General features: G+C 35.4%; 1 protein-coding gene across 2 annotated transcripts in view; it reads left to right on the top strand.

The window, feature by feature from the left end:
• The first annotated feature begins 298 nt into the window (after nucleotides 1-298).
• INTS6 (integrator complex subunit 6) overlaps nucleotides 299-25,400 on the top strand; it is an 81,078-nt gene continuing 55,976 nt past the window's right edge. Inside the window, exons 1-4 of one of the 2 annotated variants that reach the window (XM_019668885.1) lie at nucleotides 299-923; nucleotides 1,313-1,390; nucleotides 2,206-2,355; nucleotides 19,234-19,323. In XM_019668885.1, coding sequence (XP_019524430.1) covers nucleotides 813-923; nucleotides 1,313-1,390; nucleotides 2,206-2,355; nucleotides 19,234-19,323 — 429 coding nt within the window. In that variant the 5' untranslated portion in view covers nucleotides 299-812. Of the gene's footprint in view, nucleotides 924-1,070; nucleotides 1,133-1,312; nucleotides 1,391-2,205; nucleotides 2,356-19,233; nucleotides 19,324-25,400 lie in introns of those variants that run through there. The other variant, XM_019668886.1, reaches the window with a different exon arrangement.

Genomic DNA, 25,400 nt, shown 5'->3' with positions numbered 1-25,400 from the left:
ATCCGTCCCCGCCCATTCCCGGAGCCCGCCTCCGCGTCTGCCGACCCGCCTGCTCGGCCCTCGCGATCACTCTCGCGCGCACCCGACGCCCCGCCTTCGCGCGTGCTCAATAACAGTTCCCGGAGCCGGCCTACAAGCTTCTCCCTCCCCTGGGCTGTTTGAATATGCTAATAAGAGGCTAGAGATTAACCAATAGAATTGCGGGGCGGTGCATCACGTGGCGCGAGGACGTGTCAGGAGGCGGAGCCTCTGCAGACCCTGCCCGAGTTAAAACCGGAGTGTGAGAGAGAAAAGCGCTTCAGTAGCGAGAGGGGCTGAGAAAGTGGTGACACCGCTGGGGTGCGGAGGGAGTCCCTGAAACTTCTCCCAACAGCCCCAGGGCCAATCTCCCCTTAGCCCACTCCCCTCTCCGCCAGCTCCCAGGTCCCCACTCCCTGCACCGGGGGTGGGGTGGGGAGCCAGGCCCGTCTCCCGCTGGGACACACACAGGGGCCGGGAGCGGGGACGGGACCCCCGAGACGGGGAGTACGGACCGACAGACAGACGGCCGGGCGCCCGCCCCAGCGGGCAGGCAGGCAGGAGGAGGCGGAGGCGGGGGTACGACGGGGAGGACTGGGTCTGGGAGTTTCCTCTCAACTATCGGGGGAGAAACTCCCCGCAGCCGGAGGAAAGACCCAGACGGTGTTTTCCTCCCGGGGGCCGCGCACCCCCGCCCCGCGTAGCGGCGGTCGCCGCCGCCGCCGCCACCGGCGCCTCCACCTCTACCATCTCTTTCTCTACCACCTCGGGCCCCGGTGTCCCCGGCCAGCACTATGCCCATCTTACTGTTCCTGATAGACACGTCTGCCTCTATGAACCAGCGCAGCCATCTGGGCACCACCTACCTGGACACGGCCAAAGGCGCGGTAGAGACCTTCATGAAGGTACCGACTGACCGAGCCCGGGCGGCGACCCCGGCCCGGCGGCCCGCGGGCGGCTGGGGTGGCAGGGAGGGCGGCCGGGGGCGGCGAGGCGGAGGTGTCGGGGACCTGACTGCGGGAACTGCCGGGCTTGGGGACCCCCTCCCCCACCGCGCGGGCGGGCGGGCGCTGCAAGCCGGGCTCGGCCCGGGCCCGGGCTCCGGCCCCGGGAGGTGTGTGGGGGCCGATCTGTGTGTGGGGGGCGGCGTGAAGGGGTGGCCGCTGCGTGTGCGGTACTGGGGGGGGGGCGGCGGGGCCGTTGGGCACCCCTTCTCCGCCTTAGTAACCTCGTCTCTGTGCTTCCCTCTCGCTCGCCCTGTTCCTTCTCCCGTCCCCCGCCCTCTCTCCCGCAGCTCCGTGCCCGGGATCCTGCCAGCCGAGGAGACAGGTACATGCTGGTCACTTTCGAAGAGCCGCCCTATGCTATCAAGGTAACAGCCCTCGCCCTCCCCCTTCGCTTCCCTTCCCTGTTCCTTCCTCGCTCGCCCTCCCCGCCCCCCATTCACCCTTCATTATGCTCCCCTCCCCCACCCGCTGTGCTCCAGGAGCTGAAGTCTTTTCCCCTGCGGGCTCCCACCCCCTCCCCCGCTCCGGAGCGTCCTGGCGCGGCGCGGAGTCGCGGGGCCACCGCCATGCCCTCCCCAGCCCGGCCCGGCGGCGGCAGCGGCGGCGGCGCTGCGATCAACATGGCCGACATTTCCCCTCCGCGGCGTGAGCGGCAGCAATGAACTGTGGGGGATATTTATTCAAGTTAGCCCCAGTGACAGCCGGGCCCGGCCGCGCCGAGCCTGGGTTTGCATTAAAGGGGAATCGGCCTGAGGCTTGGCCGCTCTCGCCCCGGTTGGCGAGCGAGCGGGCTGGGGGGCTGCGGGGCTTGATCTTCGGATTCTTCCCCAGAGGGCTGCGGGCCAGTGGGACAGCTGTAGGTTAACTTCGGAAGTCCTCCTCATGTCTGGTTTCCGCTAGCACTTTGCATCCCCAAATTTTGGGTATCAGGTTAGGGAGTAAATTTCCTAGAGAAGTTCTGAAGTAGTTAGGCTGTTAGCTACCAAAAGCGGTAGCGCAGGCAGATTTATTCTTGACCACTTTTGGAAGAGAGTTTCCTCAGCAATGATACGGTTTTAACACATTAATCAAGCCATCCTGAAAAGTGAAGCAGCTACTTGATGAACCACAGATTGTAATGGCTGTGCATGTATGCAAAGCTTTAAAAGATGTAAAAAAAAATCTTAAATTTTTCTTTCAGGCTGGATGGAAAGAAAACCACGCAACGTTTATGAATGAACTGAAAAACCTTCAGGCTGAAGGACTTACGACTCTTGGCCAATCCTTAAGGACAGCTTTTGATTTATTAAATTTAAATAGATTAGTAACTGGCATAGACAACTATGGGCAGGTAGGTTGAATATTAAGGTGGAAAAACAGTTGATTTTTCTTTTTGTGGAAAAACCCAGTCCAGTCCAAAAGTACATAACATGAAATACAAGTATAAAACATTACAGATTAAAATATAACATACACAAAATACAAAAGTGAAACTGACTATACTATATGTGGTTTTATAGCCTTCTTTTTTTCTCTTAAAATGTATTTGTATTCAGAATTAGAATCTGAATTCTTTCCTATAAGGTTGATGTAAATTTGGTTTTAATACCTTGCACTCAGGACATAAAAAAGAAAACATCCTGCCTCACCACACCGTTTCTCTGCTACTCTATCCACAGGCTGTTAGTCTGCAATGATTTACAGACACTAGTTGATTAGTGGTCTTCATTTCTATATTACTAAAAACGTTAGAGGAAATTATTCTATTTGTTGTATCAGGGTTTAATTTAACCATAGTGTATAACTACTCTGAAAGGTAAGATTTTCATTGACGTACCATAATTGGCTGAATATGTAAAGATTTCTCAGCGTTTGAAGCATATATAATAAGCAACTATGCAGGAAGAATTCTGAATTCATTCCTGAATTAAATGGCAGGTCCAGAGGTTATTTATTTTTAACCCCAACTCTTGGAAAAGAGGCTGTTTGAAAACATGAAAGAACCTTTCCTTCCTCCCTTAATGCCCCCATTCCATTCCCACTTTTATCTATTTGAAGATGAGACAGGAACTTGAAATCACATGATGGTTCACTACAGAATACTGTAAGGTGGTCCATTGTAACTTTTTTTGAGGTTGCTGGCCTGGAAAATAAAAGATATTGAAGAATGTGTAATGTTACACATAAAAGTATTAAACTCAAGGAGTTCACTTTTTATGCTGTAGTGCAAAGCACTGTTATTACCACAATGATACATTTAGGTATACATTTTGTTCTTCTCCCAAGTTCCATGAGCTACAGTTTTCATGAGTTTCAAAAATTTCAGGGGCATTCTTCCTACAACTTGTGGCTGCTTTATATAGAAAGAAACAGAAATGTTCCCTTGTTTTAATAATATTTGTACTTTACTTTTTAGGGGTAATTAGCCATATAGTATGTAAAGTATATGTTGCAATTCAGAGTCACTTCTATTTTTACTGAATTGCACTTCCATTGTTTAATTAAGTAAGTGGATATTTCCTTACCACATTAATCTTTTTATATTTCCCTTCTCTGTGCTGCTTTATTTTTCAACTCTTAGTAATTTAGGCAGATTTGACATGTATTTTTCAGTTTGTTTCTGTAAAATAATGGATTTCTTTCCCTTTCATATTCCTTTGTTATATGTAGTACTTAAGGTTTTGATCTAAACTTGCAGTTCGAAGGCATATTTGAAACTTATTTGGTTATCTTATTTGGTTGTCAGTATATACTACAACTATTATTTCCTGTTTTTTTTTAAGTGGGAAAGGCGTTTAGACATTTATTTCCTGCCAGCTAATTAAGAATATTTCTTAAGGTGCCTCCTTATAAAAACTGATTGTCATGGAGAAGCTGAGGACATATACACCTATATTTTCCTTTTCTCGGTTGCCATCTTCTGGAGAATACTTAAGTTCTCATCTACAAAGCTTACAGAAGGTTTGAGGTTGAAGGTGGTCCTGCTGTGCTGTTAACCACTTTGACCAAGTGAAGAACCTGGAGATTAGGATGTTTTGCAAGTTAGGATATATGAATTCAACAAGGGAGAAGGATAATGCTTCTCAGTTATTTTGATGAATAAGCTAGGATGCAAGGAGTAATATTAATGCTTATGTTCCAAATTGGCACGTAAAAATGACACTAGCATTAAACTAATTTAGGAAGTCACAATTTCCAAATGAGAATGAAAATGATTGAGTAGTGTGTTTAGTGAGAAGAAAACATCTTTCCAGAACATATTTTTCATTGTAAGACTTTATTGCTAATTTAGAGATTATATTTACAATTAAAGGAAAGGATAAATTGTCAAGAATTTTGGATTTCTCAAATTCGTAATACTAAATATAGTTCGTGTATTTTCTTTGTAAGAGTACTTTGCATCTGCCTATTTTCTGTGAAAGAACCTTTATTCTGTAACGTTAGCATTTTTACATAAATATTTCCCTTTCATATTCTATACTAGGATCTGTGGAGCCCACAGTACTAAATACTTATATAATCTCAGAATTTAGGAAATGAAAAAAGGTGAGCTAGGTGAAAGGCAGCATATTGGTTTTATAGAGCATCTAAAAAACATTTAAGTTTCTGAATAATTTTCTTAAATCTAAATGTGGGCATATATGTGTGTGTGTATGTATATATGTGTGCATATGTATGTATCTATATAGATACATAGATATATACATACTGCCACACCTGCTACTTACACATACATGCATAGGTGATTTTTCATAACCAATTCCAGAAGTGTTTTTAATACCTATATTGCATCTTGATTTAGTTAACATACCTGCAAGTAAAACATTGAGATATTAGCTAGTATGCTAACAATTTGCAGGACATCAGTAAGATTAAAGTAGCTGAGAAAAATGATTCTTGTTGAATGTTTTCTTCAAGTACTTTGGATATCCCACTAAAAAACATTCCTTGCATGTGGGAATCCTTATAAATATTTAATTTTGATAATCAGTACCATTTCTTGCTATCTCTGTAATCATAGAACAAAGTGTAGCTTCTAGTTAATCTTTTCCTAATTATAGCAACACCTTATTGCTTATCATTACAGTGAAATTTGATACATATTTTTTTCACATGTGTTCACCAGAGTTTCAAATAATGCTGATCTTTTGAGAGCCTCTGAAAATCTGAATCAGCCTTAATACCTAAAGTTAAGACATGTCTAAAGTTTTGGAAGTCTGATTAAAGTTTTATATGTAGGTTGGTTTAGTTTTCATATTGTTCCAAATTGTTGTTTTCTGTCAATATTTCCAACATTGTCTTATTTTTTTAAGTTAGGTTTAGCTGCTAAATATTATTCTGGCTTGTAATTCATCATTTTTGTCACTGGATTGATTCCACACTCCTACTATCCAATATACTGGCACTGATTAGATTGTTCCAGTACTTAGAATGGTACCTGACCTATACTATTCTGTGTCCTTTCTATGAAGATAATCCTTGACAAATGCTCTAAAATGAGATACAATAGTTCAATTTTTAGAGGATTTTTAATGCTAAGTGTTTACTTCATTGAAAAATGGTGGCTTTTAGACGAGAACAAATAGAATGAATGTTAGAATAATTTTACCAGTTGTATTCTTCAGCTCTTTGTGAACTTAGCAGATAATTCAGGTAGAGTTCTAATGCTTTTTTTCTCCTTTACTCAAGCGGTACCCACTTAGTACTCAGATAGTACAAAATACAGGCTTCTCTTTTAATGTTGGTAGGTCAAGTAATGAAAATCTCCCATTTGGGTTTTTGGTTTCTCGTAGGCTCTCAACAAATGTATTAATAGTAGTTAGGTATTTATTGACTTCTAGACACATTTTCAAAAGAAAGTAGATTGTTATACTTGAACATACTGTGCTGAATATGAACTGGAAACACAATGGTGAATTTGGTAAATTTTTTAAATCCCTGAACTTTTCCTCTAATTTTTAAATTGTAGTAAAGAACACATAATATCAAATTTACAACCTTAACCATTTTTAAGTGTACAGTTCAGAATAAGTATTTTCACATTGTGCAACTAATCTTGGAACTTTTTCATCTTGGAAAACAAACTATGCTCATTAAATGATAACTCATTTTCCCCTTCCCCCAGCCTCTGGCATCCAACATTCTACTTCCTGTGTCTATGAATTTGACTACTCTAGAGACACTTCATAAACGTGGAATCATAAAGTACAGTTGACCCTTGAACAACACCGGGGTTAGGGGCGCTGACCCCTGCACAAATTCGGGTATAGCTTTGGACTCCCCCAGAATTTAATAGCCTGCTGTTGACTGGAAATATAACTGATACAAAGTCAATTGACACGTATTTTATATTTTAATGTATTATACATTATTCTTAAAATAAGCTAGAGAAAAGAAAATTAAAATTATAAGGAATATTTACAGTACTCATACCTATTTATTGAGAAACAGCTACATATAAGTGGACCTGTATAGTTCAAACCCATGTTTAAGAGTCAGCTGTATTTGTCTTAGTGACGGGTGTATTTCGCTGAGCATAATGTCCTCAAGGTTCATACATGTACCATGTCAGGATTTCATTCCTTTTTAAGGCTTAATATTCCATTGTATGTATATACCACATGTTGCTTATCCATTCATGTGTTGATAGACACTTGGCTTCCACCTCTTGGCTATTGTGAATAATGCTGCTATTAACATGGTGTGCAAATGTGAAAGACCTTGATTTCAATTCTTTTGGATATATACCCTGAAGTGCAGTTGCTGGATCTTTTTTTAAATTTTTGAAGAACTGCCGTATTGTTTTCCATAGCGGTTTTGCTAGTTTATATTCCCGCTAACAATACCCGAGAATTCCAATTTCCACATCATCGCCAACACTGTTTTCTGTTTTACTGATATTAGCTATCCTAATGGATGTGAGGTGATATGTCATTGATTTATATAAACCAAATTATTTATGTTGAACATTTCTTCATATGTTGGTTGGACATTTGTATATTGGCTTTGGAGAAATGCCTATGCAAGCCCTTTGCTCATTAAACTTTTTTTTTTTTGAGTTGTAGGAGTTCTTTAAATATTCTAGATATTAATCCCTTATCAGATAATGTGATTTGCAAATATTTTCTCCCATTCCAGGGGTTGCCTTTTCACTCTGCTGATTGTCCTTTGATGCACAGAAGTTTTAATTTTTTATGTAGTCCAGTTTATCAATTTTTTCTTTTGTTGCCTGTGCTTTGGTGTCATTGAAGCAGTCATTGCCAAATCCAATGTCATTGAAGATTTCTCTCTATATTTTGTTTTAGGAGTTGTGTTTAGGTTTTGCATTTAAATTTTTAATTCATTTTGAGTTCATTTTTGTATATGGTGTAGGTTATGAGTCCAACTTCATTCTTCTGCATGTGGACATCTAGTATTCCCAACACCATTTGTTGATGAGGCTGTCCTTTCCCCACTGAAAGGTCTTGGCAAGTCCCTGAACTTTTAAGCCTCCTAAAATTATTTTCAATGATTATTGGCAGATAGGGGACTCTACAGACAAACTTGCTAATTATTTTTCCCCCCTCTTCATTTAATAGTGTAAACAAAAGGGCAATGGCCAGAATGTAAAAATTGGAATCCAAGTCCTGACCTTAACATTGCATTATTATGTAACATTAGGCAATCACTTTACCACCCTGTGCTTCTGCTATTTCATATTCCAAATTGCCAATAAAGACGCCATTGTACACTTATTGTAGAATCAATGAGAGGCTTAAATGGGATGATATATTAAAATGTACTTTAAAAATTATGAAGTGCTTGCTCAGTAAGCAGAAAGCATACTTTTTATCAATAGTTTATCAATAGATTCGTTTTCTATTTTCAGCTTTAAATTTGAAATTGTAATTATAAAAATTCTAGTGATTTAAAGCTGATTTTTATTACATGCTTTGATATCTACCAGTAGCATATTAAGAATATATTTTTTCTTGGGCTTTGCATTACTTCCTAGGGAAGCAGTGTGAAAAGTAAGCACAATAACTTGGCCAAAGTTGTACTGATGGCAGTTGATAAGCATGGGATAAGTACAGGGATGGTGTTTAAAAAAATTTGTTAAGTGAAAACTGGATGTAAACAGTTGAGCAGGTAAGTCAGAAAGTCATTGTTTTGCAGGAATACAAGTTAGAAAAGGAACCCTTAAGAGAAAAGCACGTGCTTTAGGATTCTTTCAAATAGGGAGCTCCCCCTAGTGCGTTTAAGATGAGATTTACACAAGTTTGATGTGCAAGGAAGCTTTGAGTAGCACATCTGTTGGGTAAATCAAGGGATATTTTAATCAGAAGGTTTGACTGAGCTCAAAGCATAAAATGGATATAATTTATTTCCTATTGAGAGTTAATTTTAAAGGTGGTAATTTAAATGAAAAATTTTTAGACCCAGATTTTATCTTTGATAACATTTGCTATAATTTTCTTCATAATACCACTCTAAATCTGTTTTCTAAAGAATCAGAAACTCTGTCATGATCTTTCAAAAGAAAATGAAAAAAAATGTCCCAAAGACATCATTGCATTCTTAATTAGAAATTATTGAAAAGAAATAAGTACAAAAGGCAAAAATAATAGGTTCTATTTTTTTAAAAAATTTTATTTTCGCTTTGTGCAAGAGGATGTCAATAATTAGGTATTACACTATGTACAACTGAAAATTAAAAAGGCCAGAAATAAATCTAATATTTGAAAGAAGCCCTCTTATTCAAGTATTTTGAATTGATTTAAGAGGTCATTTGTGGTAAGAATTAACTAAAAGGATAGTTTAGCCATGTTCATGTCATAGATTTCTTTAGAGATGGCACAGTATTTTATAACTTGAAAAATTTTTAAATGTTTCAAATTATTATTTTCTATCATAATCCTTCATCCAAATTTATAATCTATAAATAATTTTGGTGGGCTGTTTTTGTTTTTTGTTTTTTTTTTAGTTGATCAGTGCTCACATAAACCAGCCATGTTTTATTTTAAAAAAATTTCCTTATATAAATAACTTAATTTTTGTTTAGTCGTATTAATCTAAGCATGGTCACCAGGCTGTAAACAAAATACTGAATTTTTGTTGTTGTTTTGTTTTAGGTTTTTATTCCCTGATCCTTCTTGTTCCTTTTTATTGAGATAAAACTTAATTTTATTTTTCATTGAGACTTACCGTAATACACAAATCCTAAGTTTGAAGTTGAGTGCATTTTTATATATACTTGAAAAAAAATTGAACTTTTCATCTACTGACAGAACTTTTCTTTGGATTTTCTAGAAGTATTTTCTTAATGATTGTTTCATGGGGCTTTAGAATTGAAAGTGGTGTTAGAAGATTACTCCATCTTCCTCATTTTATAGATGAAGAAAATAAGGCCCAGGGAAGTTAAAATGCTTAACTTCAAGAAGACATTTATGAAATATTTTAAGATTGTAATTGGTTATCGAACATTTCTGCAGATTTTGTTCGTAATTTGTATATTATTTAAGAATAAATTTAGTTAAAGGTATAACCCAGTAGATCTGAGTCCCTTTTTAAGGGGTATGTCGGTAATTTTCTAATGAAATAAGGATCCTTTCATTTCCTCTGAAGAATCAGGCATTTCATTTTGTCAGTGTGTTACATTAAGCCTTTTTTGTAACCACCCAATTACATTGCTGTTCATCCCCAATAGTATGGTAAACATTTAACAAGGTGAAGCTTTTGTATCTGAAACCTTTGAAGAAAAAAAAAGTTGTTGCATAATTCAACATGTATCTATCATAAGAAGCTAGAACTCTTCAGTAGTTTCAGCTAAAGTAAAATTTTTTTGCCATAGGTAACACAATGGCTTTTGGTTTTGAATTGAAGCTCTATAGATTGCTCCAAAAATACTTTCCTGTTGATAGTGCAAAAGTCTTTTTCCCCAAGTCTCTATTTCTTGTTCAGAAACAGTTTTATAACAGTGAGTACTTAAAAAAAAAAAGTTTGATTTTAAAAGCAAGAAAGGTCTAAGTTTCTTTGAGGAAATTTAGATCTGAGTCCATTTCTAGGGCATCATAACAGTATATTTTAAAATTCAAATTGGTGATGGTTTAAGTAGGGGTAAAGGGAGGATGTTTTTATTCAGAAGGTCAAACATAAAATGTATGATCTCTTTCATTGTTCATAATGTAGATTTATTGTGGGCGGAAAAAACATAATAGGATAAGCCTAGGAAGAATTTTTTTATGTCTATTTCTTTTTTAGAGCATATGTGGTTTGAAATGTGATTCTTGGTATATTGAGAGATAGCACATAAAAAGTATTTTAACTTATCTTGTGATTAAGAGGATTAGTTGTAACCAAAGGACAAATTTATATCAGCCTAGTGATGTCTTATCACTAGTCCCTGTGGACTCTTGCCTTTTTTTATCTGCCTTAAAAGGGCATGGCATTTTTACATTTTTTTATCCGTTAGTTTTGCCCAGATAAGCTGGGGGACTTCTGGTGAAGGTCTTTGGTAGGATTAAATGATCATCTAAAAAACTTTATTGTAGGAATAAAAAAAGTATTTGAGAAAAAGTAATTGTAGCATTAGCTATTAGGTAATGTAATTTTAACTAGTAAATGACAGGATTGATACTTGCATGTTAAAGGAATACTTTCTCTTTGTCTTAAGGCTGGTGAACCTAATTAGATATTAGGAAACATCAACAAAGTCTTCTGGGTATTCTGGAGTTTAAACACCTGAACCATTCAAACAATTATTCTGAAATCATCAAAAATTATTATTATTATTATTATTATTATTATATTTTAGCTGAGCCATCCTGCCACCTGTTGGCAGCTTGGCGGCAGCTCAGCTTGGGCTGTGAATCGAACTGGCGACCCTGTTCTATTGCTCAGAGCTCACACTCTTGAGCGAGCTCTTACCCAACTGAGCCACTCAGCCGGCCTCTAGATTATTATTTTTTGACAATAGATTATTTTTAATCACTGTAATTGAAAATGGTTTATATGAAGTGTTCTGTGAAAGGTAGGCTGCAAAAAAACTAGAGTGATGTAACAAAAGCTACGTCTGTAAAAGTGACACGGTATAGTAGTACTTTTGGATTATCAAGAATAAGCAAAACGATGTCTATGGAATTTGGTAATACCTGAGTTGTAAGGGTTACTGATCATTTAGGTACTTTGGCAGGTAATAAGTAATGTAAAATTATGAGTTTTTGTTGTGCAATTTTAGATGTCATTCTCATTTCTCAAATCAGTAAGTTAGGAAGAAAAACCAAGAAATTGCTTCCAGAAAATTGGGCCTAAATCAGGTTAAAAGGTATTTGTATCTAAGTTTTGTTGTTAACCTGGAATGGGTAATGTCCAATCCCAAACAAGATTAGTATAGTGAATGTAAATCCTAATGTAAAAAAGTTGTCATATTCTTAGAGCTTCCATTTTAGTGTGCTATAACAGCAAATAAAACATGTAACAATTTGCAGTCATCCATATGTGATACCTGCTTTTTCATGAGGTTCATTTCTAAGGTAAAGTCTTGGTGGGTTTGTATGTATAGTTAGGAAGGCTTTAAAAAATTTTTTTAAATAATAGGCCCAAAATAGGTGGTTAGTGTTTTGTTCCCCAAAATTGTCATCTACTTTGAAAATTTTAAATCTATACACACTTGGGAAGGTATTTAGCACCAGCATCAATGACTGAATTTGAATTTAGTAAGTGTGGATTTCTAGAAACTCAAATATGTATACCTATGCAATGGATTTGGAGAAATTTAAATATTTCCTCCTAAAAAATCTTACCTGAAATTGGATTATTACCCATTCTATAAAATGAAAAACCATATTTTTTACAAATTAGGGATGTTCAACACTAATCTTGCAATATGATTTATCCAATTCATTTTCAGGTTGGCCTTCAGCTGTAGCATATGGGAAACAATAGACTGTCAGTTTTTCCAAGTGCTTATGAAAATTTTTCCTTTATTAAATTTAACGCTTTATTGCTATCTTTACTGATATGCAACATTTATTAGGCAGTTCCCTCTTCATTTTCAATTGTAGTCTTGAAAATACCTGTGTAGAATGCTGTGTTTGGATTTTGTCTTTTTTTGTAGGACAGCTGTTGTGTGTGTGAATGATTTCTTTCGAGAGCATATTCATAGTGTGTTTATGTTTTTAGACAGAAGTAACCATAATGGTTAAAAAGATGTGATTTAATCAGACTTGTGCAAAGGTAGTGTCTGTAGATTTGGTGGTAATCAACAACCCAAGTAGATGATTAATCTCGATGGAATAGTCAGATCTGTATGATTTATTGTGGTCGGATTTTCAGCATTATTGCTATATAACTTGTCTTTGAAAATATGTTTTCATCTTGGCTTTTATTTTTTACTTTTCTGCCATGTTTCTAACATGTTTATAATTACATGCTTTGCTGGAATAATTTTTTCTCAAATTATTACCCAATCCACTTAATACAATGGATATAAAGTTCTTCATCTAGAATGTTAGTATTTCTTAAGTAAAATTATATTTCTGATACCCTCATTACTCTTTATGACAGTATAAACATCATTTGTCTGCTACTTCTTAAATATTACCAAAACTAATCATTTATTTGTTAGAGTAGTCTTTTTCAAACTTGACACTTCAGTTCAAATGTAAAACTCAAAATCTGTGAAATTCTTAAATATTTAATATTTCAGATATATTGAATTTATATTACTGCCCTTTGATGTGGTAATCATTAGCCCTATCAGTTGTTGAGTTTCTTTAGCATTAATGTTTTTCACGCAGTTTTGCAGTTCTTATAGACAGTATTTCTTGGTTAATTATTTAAATCAAGTTCCAGGATATTGCTTCTTAATCATTATATTAAAATGAATATATGGATTCTCCTGCTTTTGCTTGTCTTAATTTTCCATCTGTTTTTAATGGTGTTATGTTTTTAACATAAGGAATTACATGGTTAGGTAAAGGTACTGTATTGGTATACAAGTGTATAATAGGATTATTTGAAATTGAAAGTATTTCTTTTATTGTGGAATTTTAACATGTTTTTCTATAGTTAATAGGTTTTAATGTATTCTAAGATACTAAGTTTTTATACACCAGCAGGTTTTTAAAGTTTCATTTTTAGATACTAAGCACATTTTAGTTTTGAAGAGTACTTGCTTTGAATATGTAATAAATGCCATGGTTAAAAAGTTCAAGCCTTATAGAAAGTTACACAGTTGCTCACTTACATTCTTAAGAGGTAACCATAGTTAATCAGTTTGTAGTGTATCCTTCAGAGATCTTTTGTATGTAGTCAAAGGTATTATTTTAAAAGCATTAATTTCTTAATGTGAATATTGTAGAGTTTTTACACAAAAAGTCTTATTTATGTCACAGCACTTGAGAGTTCAACTATACAAGTAATAATCTTGCTGAATTCTAAAACAAACATAAAACTTGTAATTTTGTCCTTGGAATATTAATTTAAGTGTATGCCTATCAGGCCTTTATTGATAATGTTCATGACAATTATTGAATAGAAAATACAGTTAGCACATTAAAACTATGATTTCATAGATCTTGCTGCCACAGTTGTAGGCTAAAATTAAAAAATGGAACTGATTTAAGAAAAGTATTAAGTATATGAATAACAGTACAGGTAATAAGCAGATATTGAAAAAATTTTGGTTGTGGTATGCAGATGTCCAGAGTTTGATCAATACTGAACTAAAGAATGTTATTTATTCTAATTGAGTTGTGTTGCAAAGTATGTATTAAAAGTTCTTTCCTCAGTTATATGTAGTTGTAATAGTGTTTATTGTTATCAGTATTATGACTAATAAGTCTTTGGATATAAATTGTATCCTAAGATACTTTTCTTCTAGAAATAAAGCAAAAGAACATTATGTTTAACATTAATATTTCTATATTTTATATTTTCTTTATAGAATCTGAATTTTGACATATAAGAAAATGTCAGAAAAGTATCTAAATGAATATGAAGTGGTCTGTCATATTTGAGAGAAACATCATAACCTCTTTATAATCTATGGATAATAAAGTAGTAGAGGAAGATAGTAGGAGAGGTAATGCAGGCTTCATTTCATATTTTTACTATTTATATAGATTCCACAAAGATATAAATAAAGGGAACCTAAAGACCTAGTCTAGCAGCTTACTGTTACAAAATTTTTAACAGCAGTCCTGCTTAGTTCTTGTCTAATATATGCATGAGAACCTTTAGTGGTATAATACGTATTTCTCAAGGCAGCCCTTTCCATCTTTTTTGCTTGTTGTTACAGTTATTTACTTGAAAAGGAGGTTTCGGATTGAAAAAAACAAGCTGTTTCTGGAAGTTTTTGATATTCTTGCTAGGTGATATACTATTAACCTAGATGTATAAGATATTAAATATCGTAACATCTATTTTGTTGATTTCTATTGGCCATAGCTTTCCTGGCATATAGCAAGATAGCTAGATAGTAAGTGATAGGTGTGTGTTGGCTGTAGATGCTGCCACAGCAGAGTTGACCTTTGTTGCATTTTTCCCTTCAACAGAAGCCATAAGCCATGAGAAAACTGTAGCACATACAGGTATTTGGCTATCCTTATGGGATTGTTAAAAAGGGCTGGTAACCTGGTAGAGCATGGTGACACTGAAAGACAATGTGAGCCCTCTGGTCCTATAGCAGAGTAGCCACTAAAAGTTTTCTGAATGCTCAGGGCTGCCTTCCTTTTGCTTTAGAAGATAATAGCTAAGACCTGTTTAAGGGTATAGTAAAATTCCTGTGTCCCTCCCACCACTGCATTTTAAATTTTTGGGTAAACTGAAAATTCTGATTCTGAGAACCAGGCCAGTTTATATCTGGGGCGAAATTAGCCTTATATTTACATTTTGTTTGCAAAATGACTTAACATTTCAGAAGCTTTTTTTTTTTTCCCAAAAATGAAATAGGTTCTAGTGGATAAGATCTACTTTTTAATTATATTCTTTATATTATCTTGTGATAAGTCTAGATTTCTTTGCCAAGAACCACTGCTTTCAGAGTGAATCATCTTTTGAGTTTAATTCTGCTAAGGGCAAAAGTAAACTTTTAGTCCCTCTACTGGCTGCCTTTGTCGTAGCAGAGCTTATTTATTTATTTATTTATTTATTTATTTATTGAGATGTTATAACCAAGATAAAGGCTGTTTATAACTTTATGACCAAGGTGAATTTTGAAGGAAATTCTAATATGAACTGTTCCCTAATTAAGTGACTTCATAAACATACTTAAGAATAAAAATGTAAAATAGTTACTCTTAAGGATAAAGATTTGAGAATACCTCAAATAAATAAAATGAGGATAGTCATATTTTTCTTTACTTTTTTTCTACCTCTTTATCTGAATTTTCCAAAATTTAAAGCCATTAAAGAACTTAATATTTTATCTTGTATTTGTATATGTACTCCCTGAAAGTTGGTTGAAGTTGCATGGTTTTCAAAAGTAAGCACTGATATACATATTGCGCTATGTTTCAATGTGTTTTTGTTGTGGGGAGGTATATTGATATATAAGAATTGAAAGTGCTTGCTTTGGCAGCACATGTACTAAAAGAATTGATGGGTAAGAAATCACAGCCATGGGAAACCAAGTAAAGGAATAATCCTGCTGTAGTTAATTTTGCTGCATATAGAATATATGAATTAAAACCAAACTGAATGTAACACCATTCATTATTGGGTGAATCTAGCATAATCCAGGTTGGTGTGTAATTGTATTGAAATTAGCTGCTACCAACAGGGCCTTTAGGTGCTGCAGGAAGACCATGTGGTTAGGAATTACAATAAGGTTCTGATTTTGCCAGTTACTGGGTGGCCGTGGGTTATATCATTTAATTCTCTCACCAGGTTTTTAGGATTAAATGAGATAATATAAGTTGTTTATTTTTATTATCAAGTACTTGGTCATTATAGTAATTTCAGGCATAGCCTCTGTGGGGAGAGTATTATGTGTATAAGACTAATAAAGTTTCAACTAAAAGCTTTGTTTTGTTAAGAAAAAAGTAACTTTGATTTTAGCGTTTGAATTGAGCTTAAATTTTAATAACTCAAAGATGTTGCTAAATTTGAGTACATTCTAACTTGATTTTTAGACATGTTGGTTCTATAAGAAAGTATATATTTTTGGATTGACATGATCCATAAAATTCTTGATACACCTTAGATCATTCTTTAATTATAAATGACCAATTCTCTGGGCTCTGGAGGATAATTCTCCATGTGCAAATACAGGAATGAGAATGGATAGATATCCAAGTTTTGGTCAGAAAATACGACTTTGACTTAGGTTGAAATGTAGAGGTGTAATACAGAGACACCTGCAAGTATTTGGTCCATGCTGTGGTGGCCTTAAGAGATTTACTGATTTGTTTTTGAAAGGTAGCAAATCAACCAAAGTAGTTTTATCTTAAGGATGGAATCAAAATACAATGGTTTTGGAGATATTAGGATATCTTGTTTTTCTTTATCTCCCTTTGCCAATATTTGAGCTAAAATGGTATTTGTAAGAGACCTAGAGAGGAGAGCTATTGTTATATGTGCATGGGACATACATTTATTATGTATGAGAATAGAGATTATCATGTACCTAATACAATGCCTTGATATATGGTAGCCACACAGTAGTGTTTGAATGACAAATGTGAATGTGTGGCTGGACAGGTAATGGGAGGGGAGGCAGTGTACCCTTGGAGGCAGCATACCTTAGCAAATTCATAGGTCGTTCCATGTTAAGTTTTGTAAGCGTTCATTCATATTGAGATAGAAAGGTAACATATCTATTTATCTATATATTTTTAAAAGATTTTATTGGGGAATTAGGGTGAGAGTAATAGTGTTGGGGAATCGGGGAAGGGGAACAGACAGGTAGACAAATTGCTGTGTTGTTCTTCAGTCTAGTTGTGGAGGACGTCGCTTCACTGGCCCATGTTGGTATGATCATTGCGCTCTTCCTGGGTGAAGCAATCAGTCGCCGGTCGTTGATCGGCCACTCACAGTGGCTCCCGGTAGCTCACACCGGCTACCAGCTTCTCACGCTGGCTGCCAGCCACTCACGTAGCTCACGGCAGCCCACTGCAGCCCTGCTGCAGCCTACGCCGTGGCCGGTGACTCACAGCAGCCCAGCTCCAGGTCGAACTGTTGTTCATCATCTTAGCTGCAGAGGGCGAGCGTTACTGGCCCTCAGTGTGGGATCCGAACCGCAGCCCTGCTGCTCAGAGCTGGTGGTCCCAAGCGAGCTCTTAACCAGCTGAGCCGCTCGGACGGCCCCATATCTATATTTTTTTACTCTTATTGAAGTTTGAGTAATTTTAAATGGTTCTTTGAACTTGGGCAGGTTTGTATTAGGCTATAACCAGTGAATCAGTGAATAATTAAGTGCCCAGTGCTTAAATATTTTGTGCTCAGGACTGAGGAAGAAATACAGGAAGTGCCAAAAAAATGTATACACATTTTAAGAAAGGAAAACATTGTATTAAAATTGTAATGCTCAATATATACCGATAAGAAAAGATGAATACAAATCATGTGTATACATTTTTTTGGCACCCCCGGTATGACATGATCCTTGCCTTCATTGTATTGAAACACATGAAACAATAGTAAAGAATACGAGATAGTGTGATTTTAAAAAAAAATTGTAGTAAGTACACGTGGTTTCATGGCAGACTTAAACTGGGCCTTAAAGAATGGTCAGGAACTGGATAGGTGTGGGCAGGGGGAAGGAAAAGCATTCTACTTGAGGGAATCAGTCAAAGCTCAGAAGTTGGAATGAACATTGCCTATTTCTAGATCCATGAGAAGACCCACATTATTAGAATTTCTTACGTATGTTGGGGGTGAATGGTGTGAGATGCAATATAGTGTAATGTAGCATTTCTGAAGATGTGTTCTATTTACCATGAATGTTGTAGAGGAGGAAGAGAAGGTAAATTCATGTTTTTATCCTGCAAGGCTTCTGTAACATTTAAATGCTCCTGTACATTCTAAATCTTCCAGAGATTATAACATCCAACATATTTTATTTGACCAGAGGAGTCTTTCTCCATCTGGAACCACTGTTTCTTGGACTTTAGTTTGAAAATGTATATGCCACTTACAAGTTGTATGACTTGATCAAGAAATTTAATCTATCAGATACCTCTTCACACACACTTTATGATTTTAGGTTAAAATCACAATTACTGTATGTGAAAAAATGTAAATTCACTCAACCTTCATTTTATTGAGATCTCCAAGTGAGTCATAGGCACATGAAAATTTGTCATATGCTTTTCTACATTCTATTTAATAAAATTTCATTCTTTCCTTCTTGAACACTGTTAGCAGCAGAGAATTTGATACCATTGATTTCAAACACAAGGTTTACCCTCTTGAAACTTCTACTTTTTGGTCATAGCAGAATGTAGTTAATATCTCAAATGAGAGCCATTTACAGGTAAAAGATAAGCTTATGTTTATCTGAGTCCCTCAGAAGACATGTCACCTAGAATTGATCATAGCACTACTTACTCATGGAGTGACTTGGCCAGAGATGTGAATGGAAGTTATTGAAGTTATTTTATCTTATGTGTAGATCATTTGAGAGCTCTATGCCACTGTTTCATTGTCTCTGCTACTGTTTTTGTACTCCTCTTGGTGAGCAATTTCTTTTAGTAACCATCCTTAATTTTAATTTTTCATACTGGACTGTTATTAATTTTACTAACCTGAGAGTAGTGTTTCCAGGAACCAGCTCTTAGAGCCCTTCTATCCATATACTTAGTCACTTGGTTAGACATTGATTATAGGCATAGATTAAATTAAATGGTAATGTTCACCACTTTTTTGCCTTTTTAAAGAAGTTTCTCAGAAAATATTGTCTTTTAATTTGTAATATCTAAATATGTCAAATCAATAGAATAGAACTGTGAAGTCCCTTTTAAATTAAATATTTAGTTACATAAATATAAATGCTCTGTAAAAATTAAAACAATGTAGAAAGAAGTGAAAACTCTACCTCTTTCTCTTACCTATTCCCACTCCTTTAAAGTTATCCTCTGTTTATGTTTCCTTCTAAAGTTTTTTTTTTAATGTACAGATGATGTATACTATATGTAAAATATAACAACAAGAAAGGGGGATTTATGAACTGTTCTGAGAATTGACTTTTTACTCAGAAAACTTAAACTAATGTTAAGACCTTAATATGATCTATGTTTTTTGACTTTAGGGAAGAAACCCCTTTTTCTTGGAGCCAGCAATAATTATTACAATTACTGATGGGAGCAAGTTAACAACTACCAGTGGAGTCCAGGATGAGGTAAGTTATATTTATATCAGCATGGATTATGCAAATGCAGTTGAAAAATCTTTATTTTTTATATGCACTGTCGAATATTGAACACCTCAAATAGGTTCTCTCTTAGATAACTAGATGCAGTCTAGAGTCATCTGTCTCCTAGACTTCTCTATCTTTGCTTTTTATAACAATGGTCTTATTTTCTTGAGTAGGAAATCCCTTCTGTGAAAAAATTTTGAGCCTACTTCCACCCCAATTATATGTGTAGTTTTGAATTTATGTGAGGGTGACAGGATCAGTTCCTACAGTAAACTTAGTAAAATTCTTATTTTCAAGTTAAAAAAAATGGTGACAGCATTCTAATCATTTCTTCCCATATTTCAGTGAATTGTCATGTGTACTCTACTGTGGACACTCCTAGACTAGAGTGTAGCAAAATCACGAGGAGATTAAGACTAGGAAAAGTGAAAGTTTTTGGACATTTTTATTCTAAGTCAAATATAGTATAATACTTTATAGCTTACCTTACCTATTCTCTACTAGCATGCGTTATGCAGAGTTGGTTGTGTGTGGTGTGACAGGTTGAATACAATAGAATTATTTTAACTTTAAGCAGTTTTTATTGTAGTATTTGAACTGCTCTTGAATATTTGTTTTTAAAAACATGCTGATAGAGAAAGGAGATGGCTTAGACTACTTTCTTTACTGTTTGCATTTGCTTTAGAACCTAACTTTAATTCTCATTGTATTTACAAAGGGTTTAATAAGTAGGAAAAGTATAGTTTTTAAATTCAATAATTTTTAGAAATATTTTCTTTGTGTGACATTGTAGAAGGCAAATTGGATATGGAATTAGGACATGTGGATTCTGTTCTAGTCTTTGTTCAACTACTTTCTAGCAGTGAGCTTTGTACCGGTTACCTACCTAACATCTCTAAATCTCTGTCCTTGTCCATGAAATAAGGATGATAATTCTTGCCTTACCTCTTAGGATTGTTGGAAGACTGAAATGAAAATTGTATGTGAAAGTGCTTGGTAGGCTATAAAGAAAAGAACATATTCTATCATGAAGCATTGGAACCAGTGAAGAATTGTGGCTGTCTAATCTTGAGTAGCGGGAAGAGAGCCAGAATTGTTTGGTTTGAGCAGCTGATATTAAAGGGGATTTAGGCTATAATTCATGGAGATAGAGCTGAAAAATTTAGGTAGGTTAAAATTCATAATTAAATAATGAATAGTCTATACATAATTAGTAGCCTCAAAATGCTCCATAACTGACTTTAATGGGTTTTGGGGCTTTCTTGAACTCAGTTGATGTGTATAATGTCTTGCCGTTACCAGGAACAGATAGACGTATACATGAACATGCATTAGAAATGTTACTTAACTTTAAATTTGAAACTCTCAAATTGATTTTTCCCACTTTACCTTCTTTTTGAAAAATTTGGGAAAGATTGAGGTATTAATCAGTTTAGAAATGTTATTAACAGAACCCATAACAATTAACTTCTTCAATTTTATTTTGTATAAATTAGAAGTCTTTTTATGGTTTGTTTCATTTTGTTTTTATTCTTAACGATTTTGATTTGTAGTTGTGATGACTGTAAAGGTGTTTCTGTAATTTTCCTACATGTGAGATTATCCATTCAAGGTGCTCTGTCTTACTGCCTTTGTAGACATGCCCTTTGAGGTACAATATATTTTGTTTCCATATATCTGTATCTGTTTTGTTTGTAATGTTTGTTTTATAGGGCCTCCTCTAGCTTTTAAAATACCTTGAAATAATACATGGATATTGGAATTGTTCACTTTTCTTCCTAGGTTTTTGGGAAGGATATTGGAGAAATGGGACTAGGTGTTTACAATAACCTAAAACCACCTTGCTCTAGTAGGTTGGGAAGATTTTCCTGTGGGCAAGGATCTTACCTTTTACTTCTCCTTTATGTTCTACAGTATTTAGCATAGTACTGAGAACAGAGCTTACATTTAAAAAAAATACTAATTTTAGGCATTGTTGTATTCAGTCTCGTAGTAATCAAGATCAAAATTGGTTACTATTTATTTAAGGTGGAAGATTCATTTGTTTTAAGGCAGAGGTTTATTTTGGTTATGTAGTTGGAACATAGGTCTGTGAGTTGTAGTTTAGGAATGTCTTTGATCCTATGCATGCTTGGTTCTTAATGTCCCAGCAAGACTCATCTTCTGGGGCAGAGAGACAATGTTCCCCCGAACTGCATATTGTTGAAGCTTAATTTTTGTTAAAATGTTGTAATATATTGCTCTGTTCTAGTCCAAATAATTAAATTATGTGATTCATTTTAAGGAGACTTTCAATGCATAAAAAGCATAAGGATGCTCTTTGTTTTGCTCTTTTGTGTGTGTATGTGTTTGCACGTGTGCTACATATGATCTATGTTGTACTTTCTACTAGAGAATAACAAACAGAATTTTGCCTTTATGTCTCTTTTTCTTCAGATTTCTTAACCTTTGGCAAAACTTGATTCTTTTTCAGATGTATTGAATGAGTGAATATGTCAATAAATTTCACATTAGGCATGTGTGTATATAATTCTTGACTGGCTGTGGTTGCTATTGATGTGACCTGTTACTACGCATGGAATTGTGTTATCCCACCCGTAAGATATCTTTTGTTCCTGAGTTACAATATAATATCTCACATGGTATATTATATCCGTTGTGTTAGTGCTGTTTTTCAGGAATAAGTGCTCTTGCTGCTTTAAAATCATGCTTATGGCCTAGAAGGAAACATAGAGCTCATCTAGTTTTACTGTTTATTTTATAAATGAGGAAATTGAGATCCATATTTTATAAATGAGGAAATTGAGATCCAGGGAGGCAAAGTGATTTGCTCAAGTTTATAACATTTGTTACTGCCAAAATCTGGATTAAAATTTATCTAAATTCCAAAGACATTCCAGCCCCTCCAGACCAGTGCTTTTCCCCTGATATATCTACAGCCTCTCTGATTCTGTTTTTATGTGTTCTTAAATTTTACCTTCTATTTACCTGATTTCTTGTTTGTCTACTTCAGCTTTGTGTGCAAGTGTGACGTAGGTATTATGTTCTCATTCACTCACTGTACGTTGAATGACTGCTAATGCCACGACATTTTTAGGCAATGATAAATAGGGTGGATTTCCAGTTCTTAGTTCACAGTCTTATGAAGGAGATCACCTATTATATGGTTTTATGAGTGATACAATAGAGATACATACTACTAAGTGTATGGGAGCACGGAAGAGGGAGGGGAGGATTAATATTACCTATCTTGTGCATGTGTCAAATCCTGTGTAATGTGAATTTTTATAGTCATTTAATTTTGATTAAATTCAAAGATCTTGTGGATGATTTGGCAGAGGATGTGGTTTATAGTTTATATCTGTGAAATTTATAAAGACATCTGGTAAAGTTGTTTTGATCCTAGAAAATAGTTAATGGAAAAACTTGGTGCCATATTGTCTCTTGACCTGGCTTAGTTTATACCAGCCAGAGTGACCCAATTTCTTATACCTTGTTTGTCAAAATAATATAGGGATACTGTTTCCTCTGTGACAGCTCATCACTTAGCATTGTGTTAGAAGAGCGGCCTTGTGTTACAAACAAAAATTTTGAGCTGTTTATGATCATTTTACCTTAATTCATGACTTTATCTTTTTTGGTCTCATTTAAGAAAAGTCCAGGCCAATATCTGAGGTGTCATGAGCATGTTTCTAGTGTAATATTTTTGATAACTCTCTAGGACTTTTGGTAATCATTTGTGTTGGAAAATGTATCTTTTTTATTTTCTTTTTTTTTTTTGCCTCTTTTTCTCTTTTTAACTGCAGCTATTTTATAAAATTGGTTGTTTGCAATATTTTCAATTATGAAGAATAAGTTAGGTGGGACTTTGAATTCTGATACACAAGAAAACTTTAATGTTTACCCCCATAATAGTAGTTTTTGATATTGATAAGCATACTTGTGGCCAAATAGTCATGATACCACTCATCATGTTATATTACTGATATATCAGATGTTTTCATAGAATGCCAAATTATAGAGTTATTGAAAAAGATATTTTTTTCTGGTCTTTATTTCTGCAATAATCCTCTCTCGTAGTGTTTTGCAATGGAAAACTATTCTGCACTATGATTCCAGGAACACGTGGCTAACTAACTACATTGCTCAACAAAGTAGCCAGAAGAAATCCTTATGTTCTTACTGGTGAATGACATTCCAGGAAAGTGTAGCAGTTATTTTTCTCTTCCTTGAAAGTGCTAATAGTATTATCTTTCAAAATTGAGATTTCTATATGCTGAAGAATCTTTCTGCATCTCTATCAATGTTATGTTTGCCCTGGAGGCTAACATTTTAGAGAAGATGTTTGCAGTAAAAAAAATAAATAACCAAAACAAAACAAAAAACTGTTGGCTTTTGACATTAACAGTTTTGCCTTTAATGAGCTTTCCCAGCTTTTTAAGATAAACTAGGACAGCTACTTTTTTAACTTCTTGGCAAGTGTTCAGAAAGGGCATGTGTCTGTAGGAAAAAAGTGAGTAATGTCAGATATATGTTAAGTGGCTATAGATTGGGGACTTATCTTTCAACTTCTCAGTTCTCAAAAGTTGATGCAGAAGTTCCATCTGTCTGTTAAAGGGTACTAGTGATTTTTCTGGTTCACGCTGGGCAATTCGAATGGTTTTACCTTTTACAAGAATAATCTGTAATTAGGATCTATAATTATAGTTTGTATTTAACTTTTTGTGATATGTACTGATTAAAAGACATTCTAGAATTTATTGAAATCTGTTTCTAGTATCTGAAATAGTTCAGAAACCACATCTCTCTTCTGCATACAATGTTTTTATTCCACTAAAATTACAAAGAATACGTGCCAAAAGCTGGCAAACTATTTAAATTGTGTCAGTAAAGACTTTTAAACACATATTTAAAATAGTTATTTTTTTCCCCAGGACACTTAGAATTTTGGGATACTTTTTCTTTTTTGAAAAGACTACTAAGGAATCTTTAGGGGTGTCATTGTAGTATGATAGAATATATTAAACAGATCTGTGTGTAAATGTGTTTCTGAGTTTTCGTATTTATTCCTTTGTAATGGTGGCTTTTCTATATTATTACTAGGGGCTCAGTAGCAATATCTAGATTAGCTCCTGTCTCACTTATTAGTGATTGAAATGTTCTAAACATATGTACAACGTTACTGTATATGTTAGACTCTATTAACTCTACTTTCCAAGAATTTGTTGGATGTAGATTATTTGTATTTTCTTTTTTTACCCATACTTTTGTTCCTGTTCTCTCAACTACTGGATTTATTACTTTTGATATGCTATAGGAATGTATACATCTGCAATTATTAGTATATTGAAAATATGCAGAATAAAAATGCATAATTAAAAGAAATTGATGAAATATTTGAATTTAACACCTGTGGTGAATTTTTAACAATTCACATTTACAATACTTTTATTGAATGTATCTTTTTTGAACGTCATATGTAAAGGAAAACTCCTAAGGATTGCCTCTGGACAAACACTACAATACAATAATTAAAAAGAAATGCTGGCTGATTACTCTTTAATGATGCTGTATGGCTACAATAATCTATTAGCTAGAAATCTATGATTAAGATATATCAAAACAGTTTTATTCAGAGGGTGAAGCAACTTCACCCTGCATTTATTGGCCTGTCCGAACCCATAAGCAATAAGAGACACTACACATGTAAGGAAAATTTCTATTTAGAGATGTTTCTATTACTCTGCTGATTTTAGCTCTTCCATATATAGACTGTGATATTTAGAACAGTAGTTTTCAAATGGCCGCATCACAATTACCTGGGGTGTTTTATGAAATATACATGCCTCTTGGCTCTAATTCGGGAAATTTTGGTTCAGTTGATCTGGGCAGAGAGACCTGAGGATCTGTGTTTTTGGAAGTGTCTGTCCCAGTTGATTCCCATGCACAGATTTGGAAACTGTAGTTTTAGAACACAGTATATCTACAAATATACTTTTTTTTTTTTTTAAGATTTTTATTGGGGAATTGGGGGATGAGAACAACGCTGGGGAATTGGG

Source organism: Hipposideros armiger, unplaced genomic scaffold (assembly GCF_001890085.2).
Source record: "Hipposideros armiger isolate ML-2016 unplaced genomic scaffold, ASM189008v1 scaffold_541, whole genome shotgun sequence".
Taxonomy (NCBI): Eukaryota; Metazoa; Chordata; class Mammalia; order Chiroptera; family Hipposideridae; genus Hipposideros; species Hipposideros armiger.
Note: the sequence above shows the minus strand (reverse complement) of the source record. Positions and strands in the feature narration are given on the sequence as shown.